This window comes from Aotus nancymaae, unplaced genomic scaffold (assembly GCF_030222135.1).
Source record: "Aotus nancymaae isolate 86718 unplaced genomic scaffold, 86718_ANA_hifiasm-v0.15.2.pri h1tg000040l, whole genome shotgun sequence".
Taxonomy (NCBI): Eukaryota; Metazoa; Chordata; class Mammalia; order Primates; family Aotidae; genus Aotus; species Aotus nancymaae.
Genome location: NW_026988454.1, coordinates 125,913,543 through 125,938,682, shown reverse-complemented (window position 1 = coordinate 125,938,682; position 25,140 = coordinate 125,913,543). Strand labels below are relative to the sequence as shown.

The 25,140-nt window shown below is 40.4% G+C and overlaps 1 protein-coding gene across 3 annotated transcripts in view; it reads left to right on the top strand.

Moving 5' to 3' along the window:
- The window catches only part of KCTD20 (potassium channel tetramerization domain containing 20), a 38,672-nt gene that overhangs the window by 3,816 nt on the left and 9,716 nt on the right, over nt 1–25,140 (top strand). Inside the window, exons 2-6 of one of the 3 annotated variants that reach the window (XM_012461571.3) lie at nt 11,634–11,731; nt 16,651–16,857; nt 19,771–20,044; nt 23,120–23,222; nt 23,589–23,709. In XM_012461571.3, coding sequence (XP_012316994.2) covers nt 16,698–16,857; nt 19,771–20,044; nt 23,120–23,222; nt 23,589–23,709 — 658 coding nt within the window. In that variant the 5' untranslated portion in view covers nt 11,634–11,731; nt 16,651–16,697. Of the gene's footprint in view, nt 1–11,633; nt 11,732–16,650; nt 16,858–17,233; nt 17,319–19,770; nt 20,045–23,119; nt 23,223–23,588; nt 23,710–25,140 lie in introns of those variants that run through there. The other 2 variants (XM_012461570.3, XM_021665616.2) reach the window with 2 other exon arrangements.

Sequence of the window (25,140 nt, the reverse complement as noted above, 5' to 3'; positions counted from 1 at the left end):
TGAACAAAGAGTTTAAGACTCATCTAACTACTAACCTCATCCAATGTAATATTTTTTAACTTCTTATGGAAAATGAGATTATTGGAATAGTACATATATTTCTGGAATAGTAGGAAGGAAAGAATTATGGATGAAGAAAGAGGGTCTTTTGATGTTTTAGCTTGGAGTCCCCAAATTAGACAGCATAGGATTGACTGCTTTTGTATATTCATGAAAGTAGTAGAAATAAAATCGTAATAGTAAGAACTTAATAATTAGTATACATTACCAGCCACTTACCAAATGGTTTTACATCATTGTCCCATTTATTTATTTATTTATTTATTTATTTATTTATTTATTTATTTATTTATTTATTTATTTTTGAGATGGAGTTTCGCTCTTGTTACCCAGGCTGGAGTGCAATGGCGCAATCTCGGCTCACCGCAACCTCCGCCTCCTGGGTTCAGGCAATTCTCCTGCCTCAGCCTCCTGAGTAGCTGGGATTACAGGCACGCGCCACCGTGCCCAGCTAATTTTTTTTGTATTCGTAGAGACGGGGTTTCACCATGTTGACTAGGATGGTCTCGATCTCTTGACCTCGTGATCCACCCGCCTCGGCCTCCCAAAGTGCTGGGATTACAGGCTTGAGCCACCGCGCCCGGCCTGTCCCATTTATTTATCTCCATTCTATAGATGAAGAATCTAAGACATAAGAGATTAAGTTTGCCCCAAATAATATACCTAATAAGTGGCTGAACTTGTATTAAAATTTAAGTCCACTTGACTTCAGAGCCATTAAAATATATGCTTGAGAATGTCCTAGTTATATTTCATTGGGAAGTGGTTAAGGATGTGGGCTCTGGAGTCACTGTTGCCTGGGTTCAAATCCTGACTCCTCCATTTACTTTTTTATTTTATTTTATTTTATTTTTTTTTATTTTTTTTTTTTTTGAGACGGAGTTTCGCTCGTTACCCAGGCTGGAGTGCAATGGCGCGATCTCGGCTCACCGCAACCTCCGCCTCCTGGGTTCAGGCAATTCTTCTGCCTCAGCCTCCTGAGTAGCTGGGATTACAGGCACGCGCCACCATGCCCAGCTAATTTTTTGTGTTAGTAGAGACGGGGTTTCACCATGTTGACCAGGATGGTCTCGATCTCTTGACCTCGTGATCCACCCGCCTCGGCCTCCCGAAGTGCTGGGATTACAGGCTTGAGCCACCGCGCCCGGCTTTTATTTTATTTTTATTGAGATCGGGTTTCACTATGTTGGTCAGGCTGGTATCGAACTGCTGACCTCAAGTGATCTGCCCACCTTGGCCTCCCAAAGTGCTGAGATTACAGATGTGAGCCACTACGCCTGGCTGACTCCTCCATTTACTAGGTTAGATAAAGTACTTTCTTTTCTGTCTTTGAAATTGACAATAATAGTACCTACCTATCCCAGGATTTTTAGGATCAAGTTAATTCATGTAAAGTGAATAGAACTGTGCCTGACAAACTAAGTTTTCAGGAAATGCTGGTCATTAATGTTTTTAAAAATCTTATTTTTAGGCCGGGCAGGGTGGCTCACACCTGTAATCCCAGCACTTTGGGAGGCTAGAGTAGGTGGATCACTTGAAGGCAGGAGTTTGACACCAGCCTGCCTAACATGGCGAAACCCCTGTCTCTACTAAAAATACAAAAAATTACTCGGATGTGGTGATGTGCACCTATAATCCCAGCTACTTGGGAGGCTAAGGCATGGAGGCGGAGGGTGCAGTGAGCCAAGATCACACCACTGCACTCCAGCCTGGGTGAAGAATGAGCCTCTGTCTCAAAAAAAAACCCCCAAAAAATGATAATTTTTGATGTACTACTGTGCTTAGAAAGGAAAATATAGTTATAATTTATTTCAAGGTGGGTGCTGTAGCTCATGCCTGTAATCCCGGCACTTTGGGAGGCTGAGGTGGGCATATCACTTGAGCCCAGGAGTTCGAGATCAACCTAGGCAACACGGCGCAACTCTCTCTACAAAAAATATAAAAATGAGCCAGGTGCGGTGATGTATGCCTTTAATTCTGGCTACTCTGGAGGCTGAGGCGAGTGCATTACTTGAGCCTGGAAGGTGGAGGTTGCAGTGAGCTGAGATCGTGCCACTGCACTCTGGCCTGGGTGACAGAGCAAGATCCTGTCTCCAAAAAAAAAAAAAAATACACACACACACACACACACACACACACACGTATAATATATTTGAAATACTGAGGTTTTATGATAAGTATAGATATAAAGTAAGATTTCTCTGTCCTTACTAAAATAGAAATATTACTAAAATTTTGGAAAGCGCTGGGATATAGTGGAAAGATACCTGATTCAGATCAGATTATTTGCTTCTAGTTGTCCCTTTCACTGCTAGCACTGTGACTCTAAGTTCAAAATTTCTGTTTTATACAGAAGGTTGTGAAGATCAAACGAAGTAACAAATAGGAATGAAGTTTGAATTTTGTATGCTATACAAATGTAAAATACCATCTTAAAAATTATGGAAGAAAGTTACAATGAATTGTTGCATAGATTACTGTAAGTTCAACTTTTTTAGAATATAATAGGTAGTAATTGACACCTCTATGTGAAGATCACAGTACATATCTTAAAATTATCTAAGACACCCTCCATGTCTTTGTCTCAAGTCTTTTTTATGGGGGGAAGGTGAAACTTAATTTTTGTAGTTATATCTGTGTATTTGTTTGGTAAGGCTGCCAAAGCAAAGGACCACAGTCTGAGTGGCTTGAACAACAGAAATTTATTTTCTCACAATTGTGGAAGCTTGAAGGCCAAGATGGTGTCAGAAGGATTTGTTTTCTTCTGAGACCTCTCTGACTTGTAGATGGCCATTTTCTTCTCTCTGTGTCTTCATATTGTCATCCCTCTGTTTATGTGTTCTAATCTCCCTGTTTTAAGGACACCAATCATATTGGATTAGGGCCCACCTTAATGACTTTTATTTAACCTTAATTACCTCTTTAAAGGCCCTATCTCCAAATATGGGCACATTCCGAGGACTAGGGGTTACGGCTTCACATGTGAATTTTGAGGGAGACAAAATTCAGCTCAGCCCCAACAATCTGTTTAAGAAGTTATGTGTTGGGTAATCTGAATGCTCCCTTGCCTTTATCACCGAGTCCTATGCCTTGAGGCCCAGGCAGCATCCTTTTTCACATGACTAGCTTTACCTGTTCTTCAGAACCATGCTTACTTTTGTATACCCTAAGAAACACATCATGCATCTGCATAAATCATTGTGTTGTATTTAAAATTATCCTGTTAGCCTACTGAATAATGTGCTTGAAAAACTGTTCCATACATTTAACCTAAATTTCTAATTCATCTCTTAAGCACATTTCTTCTTTAACCTAGATGGAAGAATGTCAGACTATTTTATGTGATAATATATTGTTTTCTATTTAAATTTTAAAAATTTTATCTTAAACTGTTTCAGGCAGTTTTTAAATTTTATTTTATTTTACTTCTTTTTTTTTTTTTTTTTTTTTGAGAGTGAGTCTTGCTCTGTCGCCTAGGCTGGAGTACAATGGCACCATCTCGGCTCACTGCAACCTCTGCCTCCCAGGTTCAAGCAATTCTTCTGCCTCAGCCTCCTGAGTAGCTGGGATTACAGGCACCTGCCATCATGCCCAGCTAACTTTTGCATTTTTAGTAGAGATGGGGTTTCACCTTCTTGGTCAGGCTGGTCTGGAACCCCTGACCTCAAGTGATCCGCCCACCTCAGCCTCCCAAAGTGCTGGGATTACAGGCTTGAGTCACCATGCCCGGCCACTATTTTACTTCTTAAGAGAGAGAAGTCTTGCTATGTTATCCAGGATGAAGAATAGTAGCTATTCACAGTCGTGATCCCACTACTGATCAGCACAGGAGTTTTGACCTGCTCTCTTTCCAGCTTGGGCCAGTTCACGCCTCCTTAGGCATCCTGGTAGTCCCCTGCTCCTGGGAGGTCACCATTGATGCTGAATTTACTGCAGACACCTGATTGGCATAGTGCACGCTATACCATAATTTCTGGGCTCAAGTGATCCTCCCACCTCGGCCTCCTAAGTAGCTGGGACTACAATAGTGTGCCACTAAACCTACCTACAAGCAGTTTTTAAGAAACCATTCCAGTGATGCCAACATTTTCTTGAGGAGGTTTCTGTTTTTAGAGATACAGTTTCATTTCTCCTCATTTTAAAAGCCATACATTCATTTTAAAGACTTTAGAATGTTCAGTAAGACAATAACTTTTTTTTTTTTAAGAGACGGGGTTTCACCATGTTGGTCAGGCTGGTCTCGAACTCCTGATGTTGTGATCCACCCACCTCGGCCTCCCAAAGTGCTGGGATTACAGGCGTGAGCCATTGCGCCCTGCCAACAATAACTTTTTAAAAGAAAAGTCGGCCAGGCAGAGTGGCTCACACTTGTAATCCCAGCACTTTGGGAGGCTGAGGCGGGCAGATCATGAGGTCAGGAGTTCAAGACCAACCTGGCCAGCACAGTGAAACCCCATCTCTACTAAAAGTACAAAAATTAGCTGGGCGTGGTGGCGGGCATCTGTAATCCCAGCTACTTGGGAGGCTGAGGCAGGAGAATCGCTTGAACCTGGGAGGTGGAGGTTGCAGTGAACCAAGATCACACCACTGCACTCCTTGACTGGGTGACAGAACCAGACTCCATCTCAAAAAAAAAGATCCCGTGATTCTACAATTTAAGGGGGAATAATATTTTCCATCTTTTTTCTGTGGATGCATTTATTATTTCAACCTGCCTTTTAAAAATCTAATTTATCAATACTATTTGGTGCTATTTTAGTTATTTTCTTTTTTGAAATAAGTTTTGCTCTGTCACTCAGGCTGAAGAGTAGTGGCAAGATCTCAGTTCACTGCAGCTTTGACCTCCGGACTTAAGCAGTCCTCCTACGTCAGCCTTGCACAAGTAGTTGGGACTACAGGTGTGTGCCACCACAACCAGCTAATTTTTTTTATTTTTTGTAGAAACAAGATCTCACTATGTCGATCAAGCTTGTCTTAAACACCTGGGCTCAAACGATCCTCCTGCCTTGGCCTCCCAAAGTGTTAGAATTACAGGCGTGAGCTGCTGCGCCTGGCATTTTAGGTATTTTCAAACAGATTTCTATTTATTTATTTATTTAGAGACAGAGTCTCACTCTGTCACCCAGGATAGAGTGCAATGGCGTGATCTCAGCTCACTGCAACCTCCTCCTCCCGGTTTCAAGTGATTTTCATACCTCAGTCTCCTGAGTAGCTGAGTAGCTGGAATTACAGGCACGTGCCACCATGCCTGGCTAATTTTTTTATTTTTAGTAGAGATGGAGTTTTGCCACTTTGGCCAGGCTAGTCTCAAACTCCTGACCTCAAGTGATCTGCCCACCTTGGCTTCCCAAAGTGCTGGGATTATAGGTGTGAGCTAACGTGCCAGACCTATTTTTTAAATTGGTGAATTATATGAATTGATTTTTGAATGTTAAACCAATCTTTGCCATAATGTACTATCCTTTTTTATGTTGCTGGATTTGATTTTCTCATAATTTGTTTAGGATTTTTGTGATTATATTCATGAGAAAGTTTGATATAATTTCTTCCTTAAAGGTGTGGGAAAATTTGCTAGTCAAGCCATTTGGTTCTGGAGCGTCCTTTATTGAAAACTTGTAATTGTCAATTAAATTTTTTTACTAGATATAGGACTTTGTAGATTTTCTAAGTCAGTTTCAGTAAGTTATGGAATATTCATTTCATCTGCAAATTTTAATTTATTGGCATAAGTTGTACAGAATAACTGCTTATCTTTTTAGTCTCATGGGATCTGTAATGATAGTCTTTTTTCATTTGTGATTATTGTAATGTGTATCTTCATTTTCTTTTTAAAACAACTTCATTGAGAGAGAATTCACATAACATACAATTCACTCAGATAAAGTGTAGAGTTTAGTAGTTTAGTATATTCAGAGTTGTGCAACCATTACCATTATTTCTTTCTTGATCAGTTTTTAGGGCTTATCAGTTTTCTTAGTCTTTTTTTTTTTTATTGAGATAGGGTCTCACTCTGTTGCCCTGGGTGTGATCTTGGCTCAGGGCAACCTCCGCCTCCCAGGCTCAAGTGAGTCTCATGCCTCAACCTCCCAAGTAGCTGGAATTACAGGCGCATGCCACTACTGCCCAGCTAGTTTTTTTCTGTATCGTTAGTAGAGATGAGGTTTCACCAGTTGGCCAGGCTGATCTTGAGCTCCTGACCTCAAATGATCCACCCACCTTGGCCCCCCAATGTGTTGGGATTATAGGTGTGAGCCACCATGCCTGCCCTTTTTTTTTTTTTTTTTTGATTTTTTGAAGCCAACTTTTGGCTGGGCGCTGTGGCTCACGCCTGTAATCCTAGCACTTTGGGAGGCCGAGGTGGGTGGATCACCTGAGGTCAGGAGTTCAAGACCAGCCTGGCCATCGTGGTGAAACCCCATCTTAAAAAAAAAAAAAAAAAAAAGCCAACTTTTGGCTTCATTAATTTTTCTCAGTTGAGCTTGTGTTTTCTTTTACATTAATTTCTGCCCTTATTTCTTTCCTTATATATTCTTTAGGATTAATAAGCTATTTTTTTTGCCTTATTAAGAAAGATACTTTGATCATTGTTTTTCATTCTTTTCATATATATGTATGTGTGTGTATACATATATTTGTTTGTTTTTGAGATAGAGTTTTGCTCTTGTTTCCCAAGCTGGAGTGCAGTGATGTGACCTTGCCTCATTGCAACCTCCGCCTCCCTGGTTCAAGAGATTCTTCTGCCTTAGCCTCCCAAGTAGCTGGGATTACCAGCATGAGCCACCATACCCAACTAATTTTGTATTTTTAGTAGAGACGGGATTTCACCATGTTGATCAGGCTGGTCTCGAACTCCCGACCTCCAGTGATCCACCCACTTCGGTCTCCCAAAGTGCTGGGATTACAGGCATGAGCCACTGCGCCTGGCCTCATATATGTTTTAAAGCTATAAATTTTCCTTTGTGCCTAGCGTTAAGCTTATTTAATAAGTTCACATATAATGTATTCATTCACTTCAAAATATTTTCTCCATTTCATTGTGTTCTGTTTTTGTTCCAAGGTTATTCAGAAGTGTGTTGCTTAATTTTCCAACATTTGAGGATATTTTGTTTTTGTCATTGATTTTTAACTTAATTCCACTATGTTCAGAGAACGTATCTATTATTTAAATCTTTTGAAATGTATTGAGATTTACTATATAGCGTGAATGTGGTCAGTTCTGATTAATTTTTCAAGTTTACTTGCAAAAGAATTACTCTGTAATTGTCGGGTCCAAATTTGGTTAAATTTATGAATGATGTTATTCAGATCTTCTATATAAGCAGTGGACAAACTACTGCCTGCTGCCTTTTTTGTATACAACATTTTATTAGAATACAGCCATGTTTACTCATTTTACAAATTGTCTATGACTGCTTTTGCTCTATAATAGTATGGCCTGCAAGACCTAAAATATTTACTTTATGGCTCTTTATTTTTTTTGAGATGGAGTCTTGCTCTTGTTGTCCAGACTAGAGTGCAGTGGTGTGATCTCGGCTCACTGCAACCTCTGCCTCCCAGGTTCAAGAGATTCCCCTGCCTTAGCCTCCCTAGTAGCTGTGACTACAGGTGTATGCCACCATGCCCGGCTAATTTTTGTAATTTTAGTAAAGATGAGGTTTCACCATATTGGTCAGGCTAGTCTCAAACTCCTGACCTCAGGTGATCCACCCACCTCGGCCTCCCAAAGTGCTGGGATTACAGGCAGGAGCCACCTCGCCTGGACTTTTTTTTTTTTTTTTTTTAAGAGACGGGGTCTTGCTCTGTCACCCACTGTGGCATATAGTGGTGCTATCACAGCTGACTGCAGCTTTGACCTCCTGAGCTCAAATGACCCTCCTGCCTCAGCCTCCTGAGTAGTTGGGACTACAGGCGTGCATAACCATACCTGGCTACTTTTTAAAAAGTTTTTGTAGAGATGGGGTCTTGCTGTGTTGTCCAGGGTAGTCTCATGCAATCTTCCCTCTAGCTGAAACTACAGGCATATGCCACCATGCCTGGCTAATTTTTTTGTATTTATTTTTGTGGAGATGAGGTTTTTCCTTGTGGCCCAGGTTGGTCTGGAACTCCTGGGCTGAAGCGATGCACCTGCCTCGGCCTCCCAAAGTGCTTAGATTACAGGCGTGAGCCACTGTGTCTGGCGTAATTTTTTAGTTTTTGGAGAGATGGGGGTCTCACTGTGTTGCCCAGGCTGGTCTCAGACTCCCGGGCTCAAGCAGTTCTCCCACCTTGGCCTCCCAAAGTGCTGGGATTGCATGTGTGAACCATTGTGGGCTGTATGCTATTCTAGAATTAATGAAGATACTATGTTATCCTTTAAATTACTTATCTGATGCTTATTCTTACCTGACTTACTGTGTAAGAATCTCTGGGGAATGGGGCCCAAGAAGATGTTTTAACAAGTTCTTCTAAGTGATTCTGATTATCAGCTGGATTTGAGAACCACTGGACAATATGATCACTAAGGTCTCTTCTGATTCTAAAATATCACTTCTGCATTATTATTATTATTATTTTTTTTTATAAGATGGGGTTTCACCATGTTGGTCAGGCTGGTCTTGAACTCCTGACCTCAGGTGATCCACCCACCTTGGCCTCCAAAGTGCTTGGATTACAGGTGTGAGCCACTGCGCCCGGCCCACTTCTGCATTATGTAACTCTTAAATAATAAATTATCTTCACGACTAGATTGTAAGCTCTTTGAAGGTAAGCAAGACTGTGTCTTAGTTACTACCCTTCTCTTTGCTGTCAGCCCATTAAGATCCTTACTACCTCACTCCTGGACAATTTGAGTAACTCCCTTATAGCCCCTCCAGTCTGTCTGTGGTCTTATTTATCTTAAAACAACATTTTGAACATGACACCTTCCTGTAAAAACTTTGGCTACAAAACAAAATCCTAACTCCATTTTACCTTGTAATCTAAATGCCTCTGTAAACTGGCCCCAACTTTTTGTCTTTAGCTTTACCCAAGGCAGTGTGTACAACCATCTAAGCTGTGCTTTATAGGGCTTCTTAGATGATGGTGTGCATGGTCTTCCCTGGAATTGTATGGTATGGTGGTGGCCCTGATTTTCCCCACCCTTTTGCATTAATCCTTCACTGTAGCCTGATTGGTTTACTTTCTCTCTCTTTCACATAGTAATAAAGCCTTGTTTATTGTTACTTTCTTGCCAGTTGTCATTCATCTTGCCTGGAATGCCCTTTTTCCCTTTTCTTTATCTAATCTCTGCATATTAATAGCTACACAGTGGAGTATTATGCAACCATAATAAAGAATGAGAAAGATCTGTATGAACTCCCATGGAATGATTTCTAGGATATACTGTTAAGTAATATAACAAAGTACAAAATATGGTATTCTATTTGGTAGAATATGGTATTCTAACTTTTGTATAAGAGAAAAAAGGAGTTAAGAATATAAATATGTACACATATATTTGCTTATATCTGCAAAGAGAAACATTAAAGATAAACAGAAACTAACAAAACCAGTGCTGTGGTTTGCAAGTATATGTCCCTCCAAAACTGATGTTGGAACTTAAACCTCCAAGGTGATACAATTAAGAGGTGAGGCCTTTAGGAGGTGACTGGGCCTTATAAAAGGGGATTGAAGGAACCTAGCTAGCCCTTTTCCTTCCACCATGTGAGGATGCTGAGATGCTATTATCTTTGAGGAACAGGCCCTCACCAGACACTCAGTTTGCCAGCACCTTAATCTTGGATTTCTCAGCCTCCAGAACTGTGAGAAAATAAATTTCTGTTCTTTATAAGTTACCCAGTCTCAGGCATTTTGTTTATAGCAGCACAAATGGACTAAGACAACTCGGTTATCTGTAGGGAATAAATAGGAACAGATTGAGAGAGAAAAGGGGAAGGACAGAGACTTTTCTAAACATTCCTTTTTTTATGTGACTTCAACTTGTGAACCATGTAAATGTTTTACATATTCAGGAAATTTTAAAAATAATGGAAAATGCTATAATTGAATATAAAGAGAAGCAAGTGAACCCACCGTACAGAAAATACAAAGAAAACATATACAGTAACTTTTGAATATAGCATGCTGACTGTACATCCTTAGTGGGATATGCTTTAAGGACAAAAAGAACTCCCCCACCACCAAAATACCTAAACTTAGTAGGTTTATTGTTAGTAGTAGTTTGACATAATTCTGAAACTGGTCTATGAACTAAGATTTTCAATGTGAGGGCACTAATACAAAATGAGTTAGGAAAAACTAGTATTAAATTTGAACTGAAAATATCAGTATAAACTCTATGAATGAATGAGACAGACAGAGTCTTGGTCTGTCACCTGGGGTTGGAGTGCAATGGCATGAATAATGGGTTACTACAGCCTTGACCTCCAGGCTCAAGTGATCCTCCTGCCACAGCCTCCTGAGCAGCTGAGACAACAGGTGTACACCCAGCTCATTTCTTACCGTTTGTAGAGACTCAGCACTTCTGGAATATGGTAGCCTCTTACTATGAGTTAATAATAGTCCCAGAAGGAGGTCTTGTGGACATTTTAGATTTTCCACATCCCCTCCATTTCCCCTCCCCCCACCTTCATCCCTTTTTAACCTATTCCCAGAAATTCTAGGTGTCACCAGAGAGCATTATGTACAGCAAAACAGAAAACGTGTTTAATAGAAAACATTAGCAGAGTTCTCATTGACATGCATAAAGAAAAAGCATAATGAAACAAGACCAAGTGGTTTTCACATAAGAACAGACTGAAAGGGCTAGGATTTTTCAGTTTGGAATGAAGGTTTGACAAAGATATAATTACTTTTTAGGTTTGATTATAGGGTATGGGTTAAGGGCAAATTAGCTTATTTACCAAATTCTGTGGCATCTTACTTCATCTTCACCTCCCACTTCTTACACACAGTGGAGATACAGTCCTAAGTATAAACAAGGTTACTGCCTTTTAAAAGATCATGTCCTTGGGCCAGGTGCGGTGGCTCACGCCTGTAATCCCACCACTTTGGGGGGCCGAGGTGAGCAGATCACAAGGTCAGGAGATCGAAACCATCCTGACCAACATGGTGAAACCCCATCTCTACTAAAAATACAAAAATTAGCTGGGCATGGTGGCGTGTGCCTGTAGTCCCAGCTACTCAGGAGGCTGAGGCAGGAGAATCGCTTGAAACCCAGGAGGCAGAGGTTGCAGTGAGCCAAGGGTTGCGCCACCACACTCCAGCCTGGCAACAGAGCAAGACTCCATCTCAAACAAAACAAAACAAAACAAAAAGCCTTGCACTATTAACAGTATGAAAGCATTATGTTTTTGAGATACATCAATATTATTGCCCCCACCCCATTCCAACTAGTTTTGAATCTGAGTAGTTCAATGGTAGGATATTGAACTTAAGGGAGTAGTGATCTAGTTAAATATCTTGTTTTCTTCAGAAATAATTGATTAGGAGAAATTGTAAATAAGAAAATATATAAATTTATTATCTACAGGTTATTGTGGATTCATACTCAAGATGATTATGTTCTAGGGAGAAACAAGTGCCTTCTTTTTTAGGTGCAGAGAATATGTGGAGATAATTACACTATCAAAGACTGTATATAAATTTTCCAAGATGGAGAGGTGCTGATGCTAAAACTGTTTAGCTGTTCCAGGTCAGTAATATCAAGATTTAACAAAATATGGGCCTTCATGGGAGGCCTGTGAAATATATAAATAAATATATACTCTTAAAATATATAAAATGCTTTCACAGCATGTATGGAAGTGAAGCATGAACTGGCTTGCTGGATATTAAGTTTTCTTTGCTTCATAGCTATATATTCTGTGTTCCATTATTAATACATTTTTTTAACTCTTGCTGCTTTTCCAAAGCAGTCTCTTCAGCTACTGTTAAGCTATAACGGACGGTGGTGAACCTTTGCTTCTTGCACATTGCTATGACCTTCAGAGTTGTGTTGACCAAAAAATAGTTTTGTAGCAGTAGAGAATTATATTGTTGTTGAAGTGTTTTGCTTTTCTTTGTTTCTTTTCTTTCTTTTTCTCTTTTTTGAAACAGAGTCTTGCTCTGGGCTGGAGTGTGACAGCTCACTACAGCCTCGACCTCCTGGGTTCAATCATCCTCCTGCCTCAGCCTCCCAAGTAGCTGGGACTACAGGAGTGCGTCACCATGTCTGGATAATTCTTAAATTTTTTTTTAGAGACAAGATCTTATTATATTACCCAGGCTGGTCTTGAACTCTCAGGCTCAAGAGAGCCTCCTACCTTGGCCTCCCAGAGTTCTGAGATTACAGGTGTGAGCCACTGCACCTGGCCTTTTTTCTTTCTTCTTCTTCTTTTTTCCCCCTTCAATCTGTTCTGAGGACCAAGATTCATTTAGGGGATGGCTACAGAAGTGGACCAGGGTAGGCAATGAAAATACCATTCAAAGTTGAATGAAGCATCCATCCAGGAAGGGGAATATAACTTTACTATTATATTTAAACTGGCTGCTCTGCTGTGTTGAAGAACTTGGTGTTGGTTTGCTTCTTAGGTTTCACAGGTCAAGAGATTTTTGTTCCATCATTCTGGGATTTTAGAGGAATTAAGAGTTTATAGGGGACTTTGGGAAATGTTGGGTTAGGTGACATCTGAAAGTATGTGCCATTAAACATTAATCCTGGGCTGGGCATGGTGGCTCATGCCTGAAATCCCAAAACTTTAGGAGGCTGAGGCGGGTGGATCACCTGAGGTCAGGAGTTTGAGACCAGGCTGGCCAACATGGTGAAACCCTGTCTCTACTAAAAATACAAAAATTAGCTGGGTGTGGTGGTGGGTGCCTGTAATCGCAGCTACTTGGGAGACTGAGACAGGAGAATCACTTGAACCTGGGAGGTAGAGGTTGCAGTGAGCCAAGATCGTGCCACTGCACTCCAGCCTGGGCAACAAGAGTGAAACTCTGTCTCAAAAAAAAAAAAAAAAAAAAATCCTGAAGGATTTCTTGAAAAAAGAAGTTCTGAAGCCAAATCCATTTGGGAAAACTCTGCAAACTGAATCCTCTCTTGGAGTTCCATGATACACTCTGATCTTATTCATCGAAGCATTTGTTATAAATAACTTAAATATTTATAGGGAGGAGAGTAAAATTGTGTTAATATAATATACAGCCCTTAAAAAGGAATAAACTAGATCTCGATCTTCAATCTGGATGGTTCTCAAGAACATGTAGAAAAACATTACAGAATGAGAATGATGCATGTGGTATATAATTTGTGTGTGTTTTTTTAAAACTGTATGCTTTCCCCAGTACATCTGTATAATAAAAATGCATTTTAATAAAATCTAAAAGGATTCATACGAAGCAAGTAGTGATAGTTCTTGGAGAAATGATTGGGATTGGGAATGATGATCAAAGGGTCCTTTTTTGCTTTATCTGTATAGGTTTGAGTTTTCTTAGGAATATATTTGTGTATTACTTATAATAAAAATTAATGAAATGCAAATGCCTGTTAAGTGTTGAGAAAGTTACTTTCTTTTCCCTGACTGGCAGTATCTACCCTGCTAAACTTCAAGTACTTCCATTTATTAATTCACCATCTACAAATTAAACTGAGTTTGGAGCCCTGGTATTATAAACTAGGAAATTCTTTATTACATGGTAACAAAATGATTTTTATACATTATGAAGATAAATTAAGTGGCTTATACAGTCTAGTCCATGTAAGTTCTCAAGAGGCAGGCTTAGTCAAGCTTATTGTGTGTTGGTTCAAGACATCTTTTTGAGTGCAACAAAGAGAAGTTTGAACTCGGTTCTTGAGCCACTAGAGTTGCTGTACGTAGATTGGAACATCATGGTTCAAAATTAATAAAGATCAAAGAAGCAGACCGTCTTTGCTTGGTAATACTCTTTCCCGTTCCATGGACCTTGTTCTTTATCTTATTCTCTAGACTTGATTTTGACATCTGAGTCAAACTTGAAGGCGTCATTGGTTCTGTTTGACTTTACCAATTGCCAGGCATCAATTTTAAATGGCTGCATTTTTGTAATGTAAATTTTTTTTAAGAAAGGATAATCGTGAAAAAGCTGTAGTCACATAGAAGGTTTTCTATCAATACATTCACTTTATTCCTTCAATTTGCTTTATGCTATAAGAGCCCATTGTCTGAGAAAGAGTCATCAACTGAAAATATCTCTTCTTTAGTATTTATTTTCAGGCATATTTCTCCATCTTATCAAAGTAGTCATTTTTATATTTCATCTAAGTTAAAACTTAGACCAGGGCATAAACTGATCAATTTATGCTAAAAAACATTTAAATATAGGTTATGAAGGGATTCAAAATTTAATTTACATTACAGATATTTATTATGTTTTTGTTGTTGTTGTTATTGTTTTGTTGAGATGGAGTCTCACTCCGTTGCCCAGGCTGGAATGCAGTGGCTCGATCTCGGCTCACTGCCACCTCTGCCTCCTGGGTTCAAGCATTCTTCTGCCTCAGGCTCCCAAGCAGCTGGGACTACAGGCCCCCACCACCACGCCTGGCTAATTTTTATAATTTTAGTAGAGACAGGGTTTCACCATGTTGCTCAGGCTGGACTCGAACTCCTGACTTCGTGATCCACCTGTCTCAGCCTCGCAAAGTGCTGGGATTACAGGCTCGAGCCACCGCACCCGGCCTATATCTATTTTTTATAGTTGTTTATTGGCACCTACCATATGCTTGATATGCCAGGAAATTCAGAGTATTAAAATGCATTACTGCTCTTAGTGAGCTTCCGGTTCCTAAAATATTGTTAAGCATGCAATCCTTATGCATACAAATTACTGGTGATTTAAGATGATTCTTCTACCAGAATGCCAGTGGAAATCTGTACAGTATAAACTGTGAAAGTGCTAAGTAGAGTGAACTTGAGGAATATTTTGAGTAGTTTAGCAGCCACTGAGGATGGAAAGGTTGCAGGGCATGATTAACCTGCAGAAAGTTATGAAGCCCCCTGTGTGGCTGCTGTGGCTTCTTATTCTACCTGATTATTGAGGGTCTTGCATGTGGCAGTCACATAGTATGTGTTGTTCATGGGGATTTAGCACTGCTTTCGAGAGAGATGAATGACATGATTAGCTTTATAGCCAGTGTGATTTTAAGGCGGGGCTTGGGGGTTGAGCATAAGGTACATAAAGTGAAAGAAAAGGGACGATAAAAAGGAGAACTTGAGCACTACAAATCAGTTAGCTTTTTTCTTCAGCTCAGATGATTCTCATACTGACTTTAAGGTTGTGATTGTTTTTTAATTTCCTGGTGCTTAATAGTTGCAAGAGTGTGTCAATTTTTAAAAACATAGATTTTCTTTAATTGAAAAGTTGAGATACCACCTCACGCCAGTTAGAATGGTGATCCTTAAAAAATCAGAAGACAACAGAAGCTGGAGAGGATGTGGAGAAATAGGAACGCTTTTAGAGTGTTGATGGCAGTGTAAATTAATTCAACCATTGTGGAAGACAGTGTGGTGATTCCTCAAGGATCTAAAAATAGAAATACCATAGCTGGGCGAGGTGGCTCACGCCTGTAATCCTAGCACTTTGGGAGGCTGAGGCGGGCGGATCACCTGAGGTCAGGAGTTCGAGACCAGCCTGACCAATATGGTGAAACCCCGTCTTAAAAAAAAAAAAATAGAAATACCATTTGACCCAGCAATCCCATTACTTGGTATCTACCCAAAGGATTATAAATCATTCTATTATAAAGACGTATGCACACGTATGTTTATTGTGGCACTGTTCACAATAGCAAAGACTTGGGACCAATCCAAATGCCCATCAATGATAGACTGGATAAAGAAAGTGTGTCACATACACACCATGGAATACCATGAAGCCATAAAAAAAGATGAGTTCATGTCCTTTGCTGGGACATGATGAAATGGGAAACCATCATTCTCTCAGCAAACTGATACAAGAACAGAAAACCAAACACTGCATGTTCTCACTTATAAGTGGGTGTTGAACAATGAGAACATATGTACACAAGGAGGGGAACATTACACACTGGGGCCTGGGGTGTGTGTCGGGGGTAGGGGAGGAATAGCAGGGGGTGGGAGGATTGGAGAGGGATAGCATCAGGAGAAATACCTAATGTAGATGACAGGGCGATGGATGCAGCAAACCACTACCATGGCACATGTGTACCTATGTAACCTGCATGATCTGCACATGTACCCCAGAACTTAAAGTATAATAAATATAGTTGGACTCCCTGCTACCCTATGTCTCTGTAATATGAATACCACCAAATTATTATACTATCATTTAACATAGAATTGATCATGAATGTGGCTGAAGTAAGTGAATTTGATGTCTGTTCATGGATAAAATTATTCCCTGCTAATAAGTTTATCTGCATTCTTAGTGACTGGATAAAGACCATTTAAATCAGCCCAATTCCTATCAATATAAAAAAATCACAAAAATGTTGGAGATGCCTATTTCTCCTGAGAACAGGAATGCTAGCTGTCAGTTTTCTAGTTTGGCCTTCATACCACGGAAGTCCTTAGAAACCTGTTTTATGAGTTCTAAATCATGCATATTCCTGTGTTCCAGGATTTCTCTCCGATCAAACAGACAGTTCAGGACTCAAGAGTCTGAGGATGAATGTTCACCATGGCAGTGACAGTGACAGGTTATTGCGGCAGGAGGCCAGCTGCTTAGTGGATGATACCTCAGCTGCAGCCCAGGAAAAAGAAGCAAACAGCCTCACTTCATTTGGTCCTCATAATCTTACTTATCCTTTAGGTCCCAGGAATGAAGGTACAGTGATTAGCTCTTGACTTAATTTGGGGGGGCGGGGGCTTTCTGATACCAAAGCATCTACTCTACCCAGAAGGCATGAATGTTTTTAATCTAAATAAATTATCCAATTAATTGCTTAGCTTGCAATCACAATTATATAAGGCTGACCACAGAAAATCTCCACTTATTTAATCAGTCTAGCACATTTAATGTGGTGATAATGGTATTTTTTTTTTAAAAGCCACAGGTTTGGAGTCAAGACATACTCAGTTTCTAGCTCAGCTGCTTATTAGTTGTAACCGTGGATGAGATCCTTAATCTTTCTGAGACTTGCTTTTTCTTTTTTTTTTTTTTGAGATGGGGTCTCACTCTGTCACCCAGGTTGGAGTATAGCAGTGTGATCTTGGCTTATTGCAACTTCTGCCTCCCAGGCTCAAGTGATCCTCCCCACTCAGCCTCCCAAGTTGCTGGGACCACAGGTATGCACCACCACGCCCAGCTAATTTTTTACATTTTTGGCAGAGACAGGGTTTCACCATTTTGCCCAGGCTGGGGAGCCTTGCTCTTAATGTAGAAAACAAGGCTATTAATATTCTTCCCAGGCCTGGTGCGGTGGCTCACGCCTGTAATCCCAACACTTTGGGAGGCCAAAGCAAGCAGATCACTTGAGGTCAGGAGTTCGAGACCTGCCTGGCCAACATGGCGAAACCCCTGTTTCTACTAAAAATAAAAAAATTAGCCAGGCATGGTGGTGAATGTCTATAATCCCAGCTACTCGGGAGGCTGAGGCACGAGAATCGCTCAAACCTAGGCAGAGGTTGCAGTGAGCCAAGATCGCACCACTGCACTCTAGCCTGGGCAAGAGAGCAAGACTCTGTCTCAAAAAAAAAATTCTTCCTACCTTACAAGGCTAGTAGATGAATAAGTTAATGGTTGTGAAGCCTCCCGATAAACTGAGGTTCTTCTTAACTTTTAATTAAAACAATAGCACCAGTAGTAGCAACTACCTTATTGAGCATTTACTGTACTAGGAACTTTACATATATTCTTTAGATCAGGGGTGGCAAACTGGTCAAATCTGTCTACCTGTTTTTATAAATAAAATTTTAATGAAACAGCCATCGTGTCCATATTGTCTATGGCTGCCTTCCTGCTACGGTAGTGGCAGAGACTGTGACCACAAGTCTAAAATATTTACTTTGTGGCTCTTTATGGAAAATTTGCTGACTCTACTCCAGTTTAGTCCTTATAACTATTATCCTTGTTTTACAGACGAGGAAACTGAGGCTTCAATAGCTTAGGCAACTTGCTCAGGTTCACAGTGCTGGGAGGTAGTGGGCTGGGATGATTTCTGACTAGGCTGTTCTTCATGTATATCAGCTGACAGAAGAGCATGTGACTGCTGCCCAAGAGTACACCGTTAGGGAGAACTTGTGGAAGGAGTCTCTTTTCCTACTTGCCCGTTTAAGCAGGATAGAACCTGAGGTTTCTTCCTTGGGTTTAGGAATCAGCCCATTTTAATTGCTTCATCATTGGGGTGAAATCAAGCATTCTAAAGAACTGAATTAGTAATTCAGGTATTTATTTCATTTTGAATAAACAGCACCTCAAGTGTGAAAGCCTATCCTGGTGACCAAAGTTTTTCTTGCTACAAGCTTGCCTGTGGGTTGCCTGGAAGCATAGCTTTTGGTGTGCAAACATGAGATCACAGTGGAAGTTTATGAGAAGCTGTAGGATGTGAACTCTAAATAGGTTTTTGGTCTAGATTTTTGTTTTTTTTTTTTTTTTGAGATGAAGTCTCACTCTTGTTGCCCAGGCTGGAGTGCAATGGCATGATCTTGGCTCACTGCAACCTCCACCTCCCGGGTTCAAGCAATTCTCCTGCCTTGGCCTCCCAAGTAGCTGGGACTACAGGTGCCCACCACCATGCCCAGCTAATCTTTTGTATTTTTAATAGAGACGGGGTTTCATCATGTTGACCAGGCTCCTGACCTCAGGTGATCCACCTACCTTGGCCTCCCAAAGTGCTGGGATTACAGGTGTGAGCCACTGTGCCCGGCCTATTTTTAAGTACTCTCACATCCTTAATTTTAGTTTATATTCAGAACAGGCCTGTGAGGTAGATGGAGTGAACATTATTTATCCTCATTTTATAGATGATGGACCAGGTAGAAAAATGAAATAAATTGCTTAAAGAAAACAGCTTTTTGATGATACTAAGAAACAGATTTCATTAATAAATTTTAATGCCATCTGCACTGGAACTTTTCTGCTGAGGGTAATACCTACCTTTTTGAAAAATAGTGTAGGTAATCTTAGGATTCTCCTGTATATAATGAAAATGACTTTTACTGTAAATTTCTAGGAAAAGTAATATATTGGAAAATTAAAGACTATCATTATCCCTTCTGGAAAATAAAATTTTCAAACAGTTTTGAAGAATTTGAAAATGAAGTTTTGGCACATACTAGTAGCAGGTTTCTTAAATTAAGCATGGGAAATATAAAAGTATTATTTAGCAATAGAAGTGAAAACAAGTAAAAAGTGATTGCCTCTGAATTAACACTGGGGGAGGTACAGAGAATAGCAGGGGAGACTGCTGGGCCTCCACAGAAATTCTTCTCTACTGTTTTTCTTAACCATAGACATAGTTTACTTTAGAAAATTTAAATAATGTTAAAGTTTGGGTATCCTGCCTTCATTCCCTCCCTCCCACAACCTTCACACGTACATGGAGGAGATGCAATATGAGTCTCTAGTTTTTTTGTTTGCTTGCTTTTACTTGCTGTAAGCAAGAGGTTTTTTTGCCTGTGAACACCTAAAATTTGGGGGGTTTTTTTGTTTACTTGTTGTTTTAAAGAAGACAGGGTTTGTTTTTCTCTCAAGGCTTTTGCTCTCAAGTTATTTTGGTTTCTTTGTATGTTCTTTTAGACCTCTCACTTGACTATGCCTCTCAGCCAGCAAATCTTCAGTTCCCTCACATAATGCCCCTTGCCGAAGACATCAAAGGTTCTTGCTTCCAAAGTGGGAATAAACGGAACCATGAACCTTTTATTGCTCCAGAAAGATTTGGAAACAGTAGTGTGGGCTTTGGCACTAATTCCCATTCCCAAGCACCAGAGAAAGTGACGCTTCTTGTAGATGGCACACGTTTTGTTGTGAATCCACAGATTTTCACTGCTCATCCGGATACCATGTTGGGAAGGTAACTGATGATAATTTTCTTCCAAATTTACTCTATTCTCTATAATAGAAATACCTGCTATTTATCTTGCATTATATATAACAATAAAAATCATTGTATAGGCCGGGCTCAGTGGCTCACGGCTGTAATCCCAGCACTTTGGGAGGTCGAGGCAGGCAGATCACCTGAGGTCTGGAGTTTGAGACCAGCCTGGCCAACATGGTGAAACCGTGTCTCTACTAAAAATACAAAAATTATCTGGGAGTGATGGCAGGTGCCTATAATCCCAGCTACTTGGGAGGCTGAGGCAGGAGAATCAGGAGACTTGCTTGAACCTGGAAGGTAGAGGTTGCAGTGAGCTGAGACCATGCCATTGCACTCCAGCCTGGGCAACAGAGCAAGACTCCATCCCCCCCCAAAAAAAAGCATTGTATTTTTATTTTTCTGCCCTCATACATTTGTGAAAGGGAGGGCAAGCTGGTAAAAGCCTATTGTGTGTTGGTATTTTGGGGTGGGGAGAATACTTATTTCATTTATAAAGCCAGTATACTGAAATGAGCCCCACAAAAGGAAGTAAAATCTATTTGGAAACTATAAAGAAATAACCTGCTAAATCTGATTCTCTGCTCTTCTACAAATTCACTCCACGTAATGGTTTTAGAGTTTCACAGGTCAGAGATGCTGGGGTAAGGTGAGACCTAAGTCTTGCTCCCTGTTTTAAAAAAAATAAATAAAAAACAGTATTAGACAAATGTTCTACGTGGCACAAGAACATAGCCATTTTACTGAAAAGCATTTTCCTGCCATCTATTGCAAGTTTTATGCTTGGCAACCGATGCTATGCTGTCATTTTCTAATGCTTCCATTACTATTCAAGTGTTTGAAATGTAATCTTTAAGTGGAATCTTTAAACCTAGTTATTTTGTTTTTTCATGATTGCTCTCTTTAATCTTCATGGTCCATTCTCTGTGCTACTTCATTTAGACTGATCTTCCTTTTAAGCATCTCCAGCCCCCAGATTTTTAGGGTTAGAATTTAGGAATTGGAAATAGCCTACTAAGGAGGAACCATGTCCAGGAAGGAGTCCCAGAGCCTGGGCTGGGAGTTAAGAGATTGTCTTTCTGGCCAACCATAGACCTTAACCCTTAGAAGAACAAATTGGGATCAGAGTAAAAATAGTAATAATCATGATATTATATATGTAGATTTGGCTTTTGATAATTCTCATCTACTTATAAGATTTTATTTTGTTTAGAGATCTAACCTCAGGACTTTGAATTAATTTGAGTTAGAAATTCGAATTGATCACACTAATTTATTGAATTCTAGAATCCAGCCATTCTAATATAGGTGTATTTGAACATACAAATTCACAGTGAACCACTTTTTAATTAGAACCAAACCCGTCTACATATTTCTTAAACATCTGAATTGTAGCACATTAAAACATTTTCCAGATTGGCCCTGTATTTTTTTATCAGGCTTGACTTCTTGTTCTCAGTTTGGATACTACCACCATTTCCAACCCCTAAAAAAAGTGTTTCTTAGTGCAGACTGGCTGTTTTGGGTATGTTGCCTCTGAAAGTAGTGATCAAGAGAAGAAGGGCAAGTGTTTTCTGGGTAAGATTCTTGGGTGACACTGGTTTGAATCTTAGAATGTGTTGTCCCATGAAGAGGAGAGTCTGGTTTTTTATCTGTATGGTTCATTCATCTCATTTGGCCAAGGTCATATATGTTCTGTAAGTTATTTAGATATGTTCTATTCTGTGGCTACCTGTTCTGTTATATACAGTACTTGTAAGCCTAGCCAGTGAGCTTACAGATGTCACACGGGGAGAAGCTGAGAGAAAGAGAATGGATTAATGCAGATCCATGCCACTACTAAATAAATAACGCTGAGCTGAAGTCCTACTAATGATAAATAGGGGGGATTATATTTGCAATATGTTCACTATTTTTATTCAAAGCTCTCTGAGCTAGTTTTCATTCAACCAGAACATTCCAGAAAAACATCTACATTCTTTGGAGGCTAGTTTTATCAAGACAGATTTCTTATGTGTGGTACAGTTATTTGGGAAGCATGTGAAATGGAATCATTTTCAGACCTTTGAAAAGCAGCCAGTTCAGGCTGGAGGACAAGTTGTGAACAGTAGAACAGCAATACTTCCCAGCAGTTTAAGGAAGGAAATGGCAATGAGTCCCCATTGGGAAGTCAAATCTTAGTCTGGTTGAAGATAGTAGCTGCCTGCCCTTTCCTTTGCGTTATCTAACCATCCACAGCTCATACACAGAAATGCAGCAGGAGTAGAAGTCATGGGGTCATTTAGACTGGAGGGGATCTGACAGAAGGGAAGAAGGATGGAGAGAGATGGAAAGGTAAGCCCTCTGCCCTATGACTTCTGAGTTCATGCTGAGAGCAAGCCTGCCTCTCTGAAATGTAGTAAACTGCTGATAAGTCTAATAATGCCTACCCTCCTTTTCTACCTGATCTGGAAATCCCATCATTATTCTTGGTATTGAGTAAGGCCATTTTCCCCCAGAGCTTCACTGTTAAGACATACCAGGAAAGCATTAACATAGCTGCACCTAACAGAAGATGAGATGTTGAAAAGTAAAACTCAGAAATATTGACGATTGGCATATTAGAAAGGTCAGTGTTGACATGAGAGGGGACAGGAATACAAAGGAGTCTAGATGCTGTCTTCCTGAGCTGTCAGTATATATAGGCAGGTCTTGGGCAGTGGGGAGGGCATGAAAGGTCACCATCTCAACACAGATATTTTCCAAGGGCCACCTCTGCAGTTGCTGTTTACTGCATTTATTGCCAAAGAAACTCACTACAGGTGAACTTTGTGGACTTGATCCTTCATTCTTCTTTGCACACAAATGCTTAAAGCTACTGTCTCCTTTTCCTGTCTGAAGGGAGTTGCCTAAGACTTGAGTTGTCTTGTGGGCATTGGGTCCCAGTGCTGTGTTTTTAACTTATACTATGAGAGAATGGGATGGAGTCTTCCAGAATGAGGTACAGAAGAGAGAAGTCTCATCTGTGAAGAATCATGCTGGAGAAGATAACATTATTACCTGGGTATCTTTCAGGATGTTTGGACCAGGAAGAGAGTACAACTTCACTCGGCCCAATGAGAAGGGAGAGTATGAGATTGCCGAAGGCATCAGTGCAACTGTATTTCGCACAGTGTTGGTGTGTAGTGACCCTTTTTTGTTATATTCTCTTCTCTTCCCCAGGGGCATGTGTGATCAATAGCCTTGAGAGTTCCATCAGCTATGTTACTGTCTTTAGGGTCTCTGGTTTTCAGTTGTTTCCTTTCTCCCTTTGTTTTCTATTCCTGTAATTTTAAGTCCTTGCTTGTTTGTGTGTGGGCTCTATCAGTTACCAAGTCCTGATTAAACACCTCAAGATAGGAGCTATTTTGCCATCTAATGAATCATACACTTGATGGTAATTCCATTAGTGCATTGCTTTAACAGGATCAGGAATGCATAGGGATGAAGAAGTCATTTTTCATCTTGTTCTTTGCCTACATTTTTTCCCCTAATCTATTTACAGGATTATTACAAAACCGGTATCATCAATTGTCCTGATGGCATCTCTATCCCAGATCTTAGAGATACATGTGATTATCTCTGCATTAATTTTGACTTCAACACTATCCGATGTCAAGATCTGAGTAAGTACAAGAGCAGCTGCCAGCTACACTTGAGCAGCTAAACTTTGAGTTTTCTTGGAAGTCACTGATTTTTTTTCTGAGACAGAGTCTTGCTCTGTCTCCCAGGCTGGAATGCAGTGGTGAGATCTCGGCTCATTGCAACCTCTGCCTCCCAGGTTCAAGGGATTCTCCTGCCTCAGCCTCCCTAGTATCTGGGATTACAGGCACCTGTCACCACACCTGACTAATTTTTGTATTTTTAGTAGTGACGGGGTTTAACCATGTTGGCCAGGCTGGTCTTGAACTCCTGACCTCAGGTGATCCACCCACCTCCACCTCCCAAAGTACTGGGATTACAGGTGTGAGCCACTATGCCTGGCTGATGTTTTTTATTACTAAACAGAAGGAATTTCAAGTGTGGGTTGAAAATCATCTGCAGAGGCAGAGATGTGATACTAACCTGTTTCCTCTCTTGGTTAAAAGCACTGTGGGGAACTGGAGTAGACAAAGGAAAACAGATAGTAGTTTCTAAATGGAGCTTGACCAGTTGGAGACCAAGCTAACTGTTTCCCTCTTGGGACTTTGGTGCCTCAACTCTAACAGACAAGGATACTGATGGCCCAACATGAGGAACAGTTTACCAATAAAGTCAAACAGCACAAATTGGCCAGGTTCTCCTGATCATTATTTTGTCTTTTTTTTTTTTTTACTTGAGATGGGTTCTTACTGTGTTGCCCAGGCTGGTCTCGAACTCCTGGCCTCAAACAGTCCTCCCTCCTCAGCCTCCTGAGTAACTGAGACTACAGGTACATGTCACCATGCCTGGCTATTTTTTGTTTGTTTTGGAGACACAGTCTTGCTCTGTTGCCCAGGCTAGAGTGCAGCAGCACAATCTCAGCTCACTGCAGCCTCCACCTCCTGGGTTCTAGTGATTCTCCTACCAGAGCAGCTGGGATTACAGGTGTGGGCCACCATGCCCAGCTAATTTTTGTATTTTTAGTAGAGATAGGGTCTTACCATGTTGGCCAGGCTGGTCTCGAACTCCTGACCTCAAGTGATCTCCCCATCTTGGCCTCCAAAAGTGCTGAGATTACAGTCATGAGCCACTGCACCCGGCCTATTATTATTAACTTAAGTGCTTGCTAAGTGCTTTATAGATATGGACTTGCTTGAATCTTGTAACAAGTCTGAAAGATGGGCGATAACCTCATTTAAGAACTTAGCTTGTTCAGAGCTCTAGGCATTAAGGCTAGGAATAGAACTCAGATTGTCTGACTGCAAACTCCATGCTCTTATCATTACCTAGGCTTCCTGAAATTATTTAAAGAATTATTATTTGAATTTCATGATACATTTCCCTGCATGCTGCATGAAGGCCTCTGTACATGTTATTTCTCTATTGATTGTATTACACACTGTCCTTTGGTGTCACCAAAACTCCGATTATTCCTC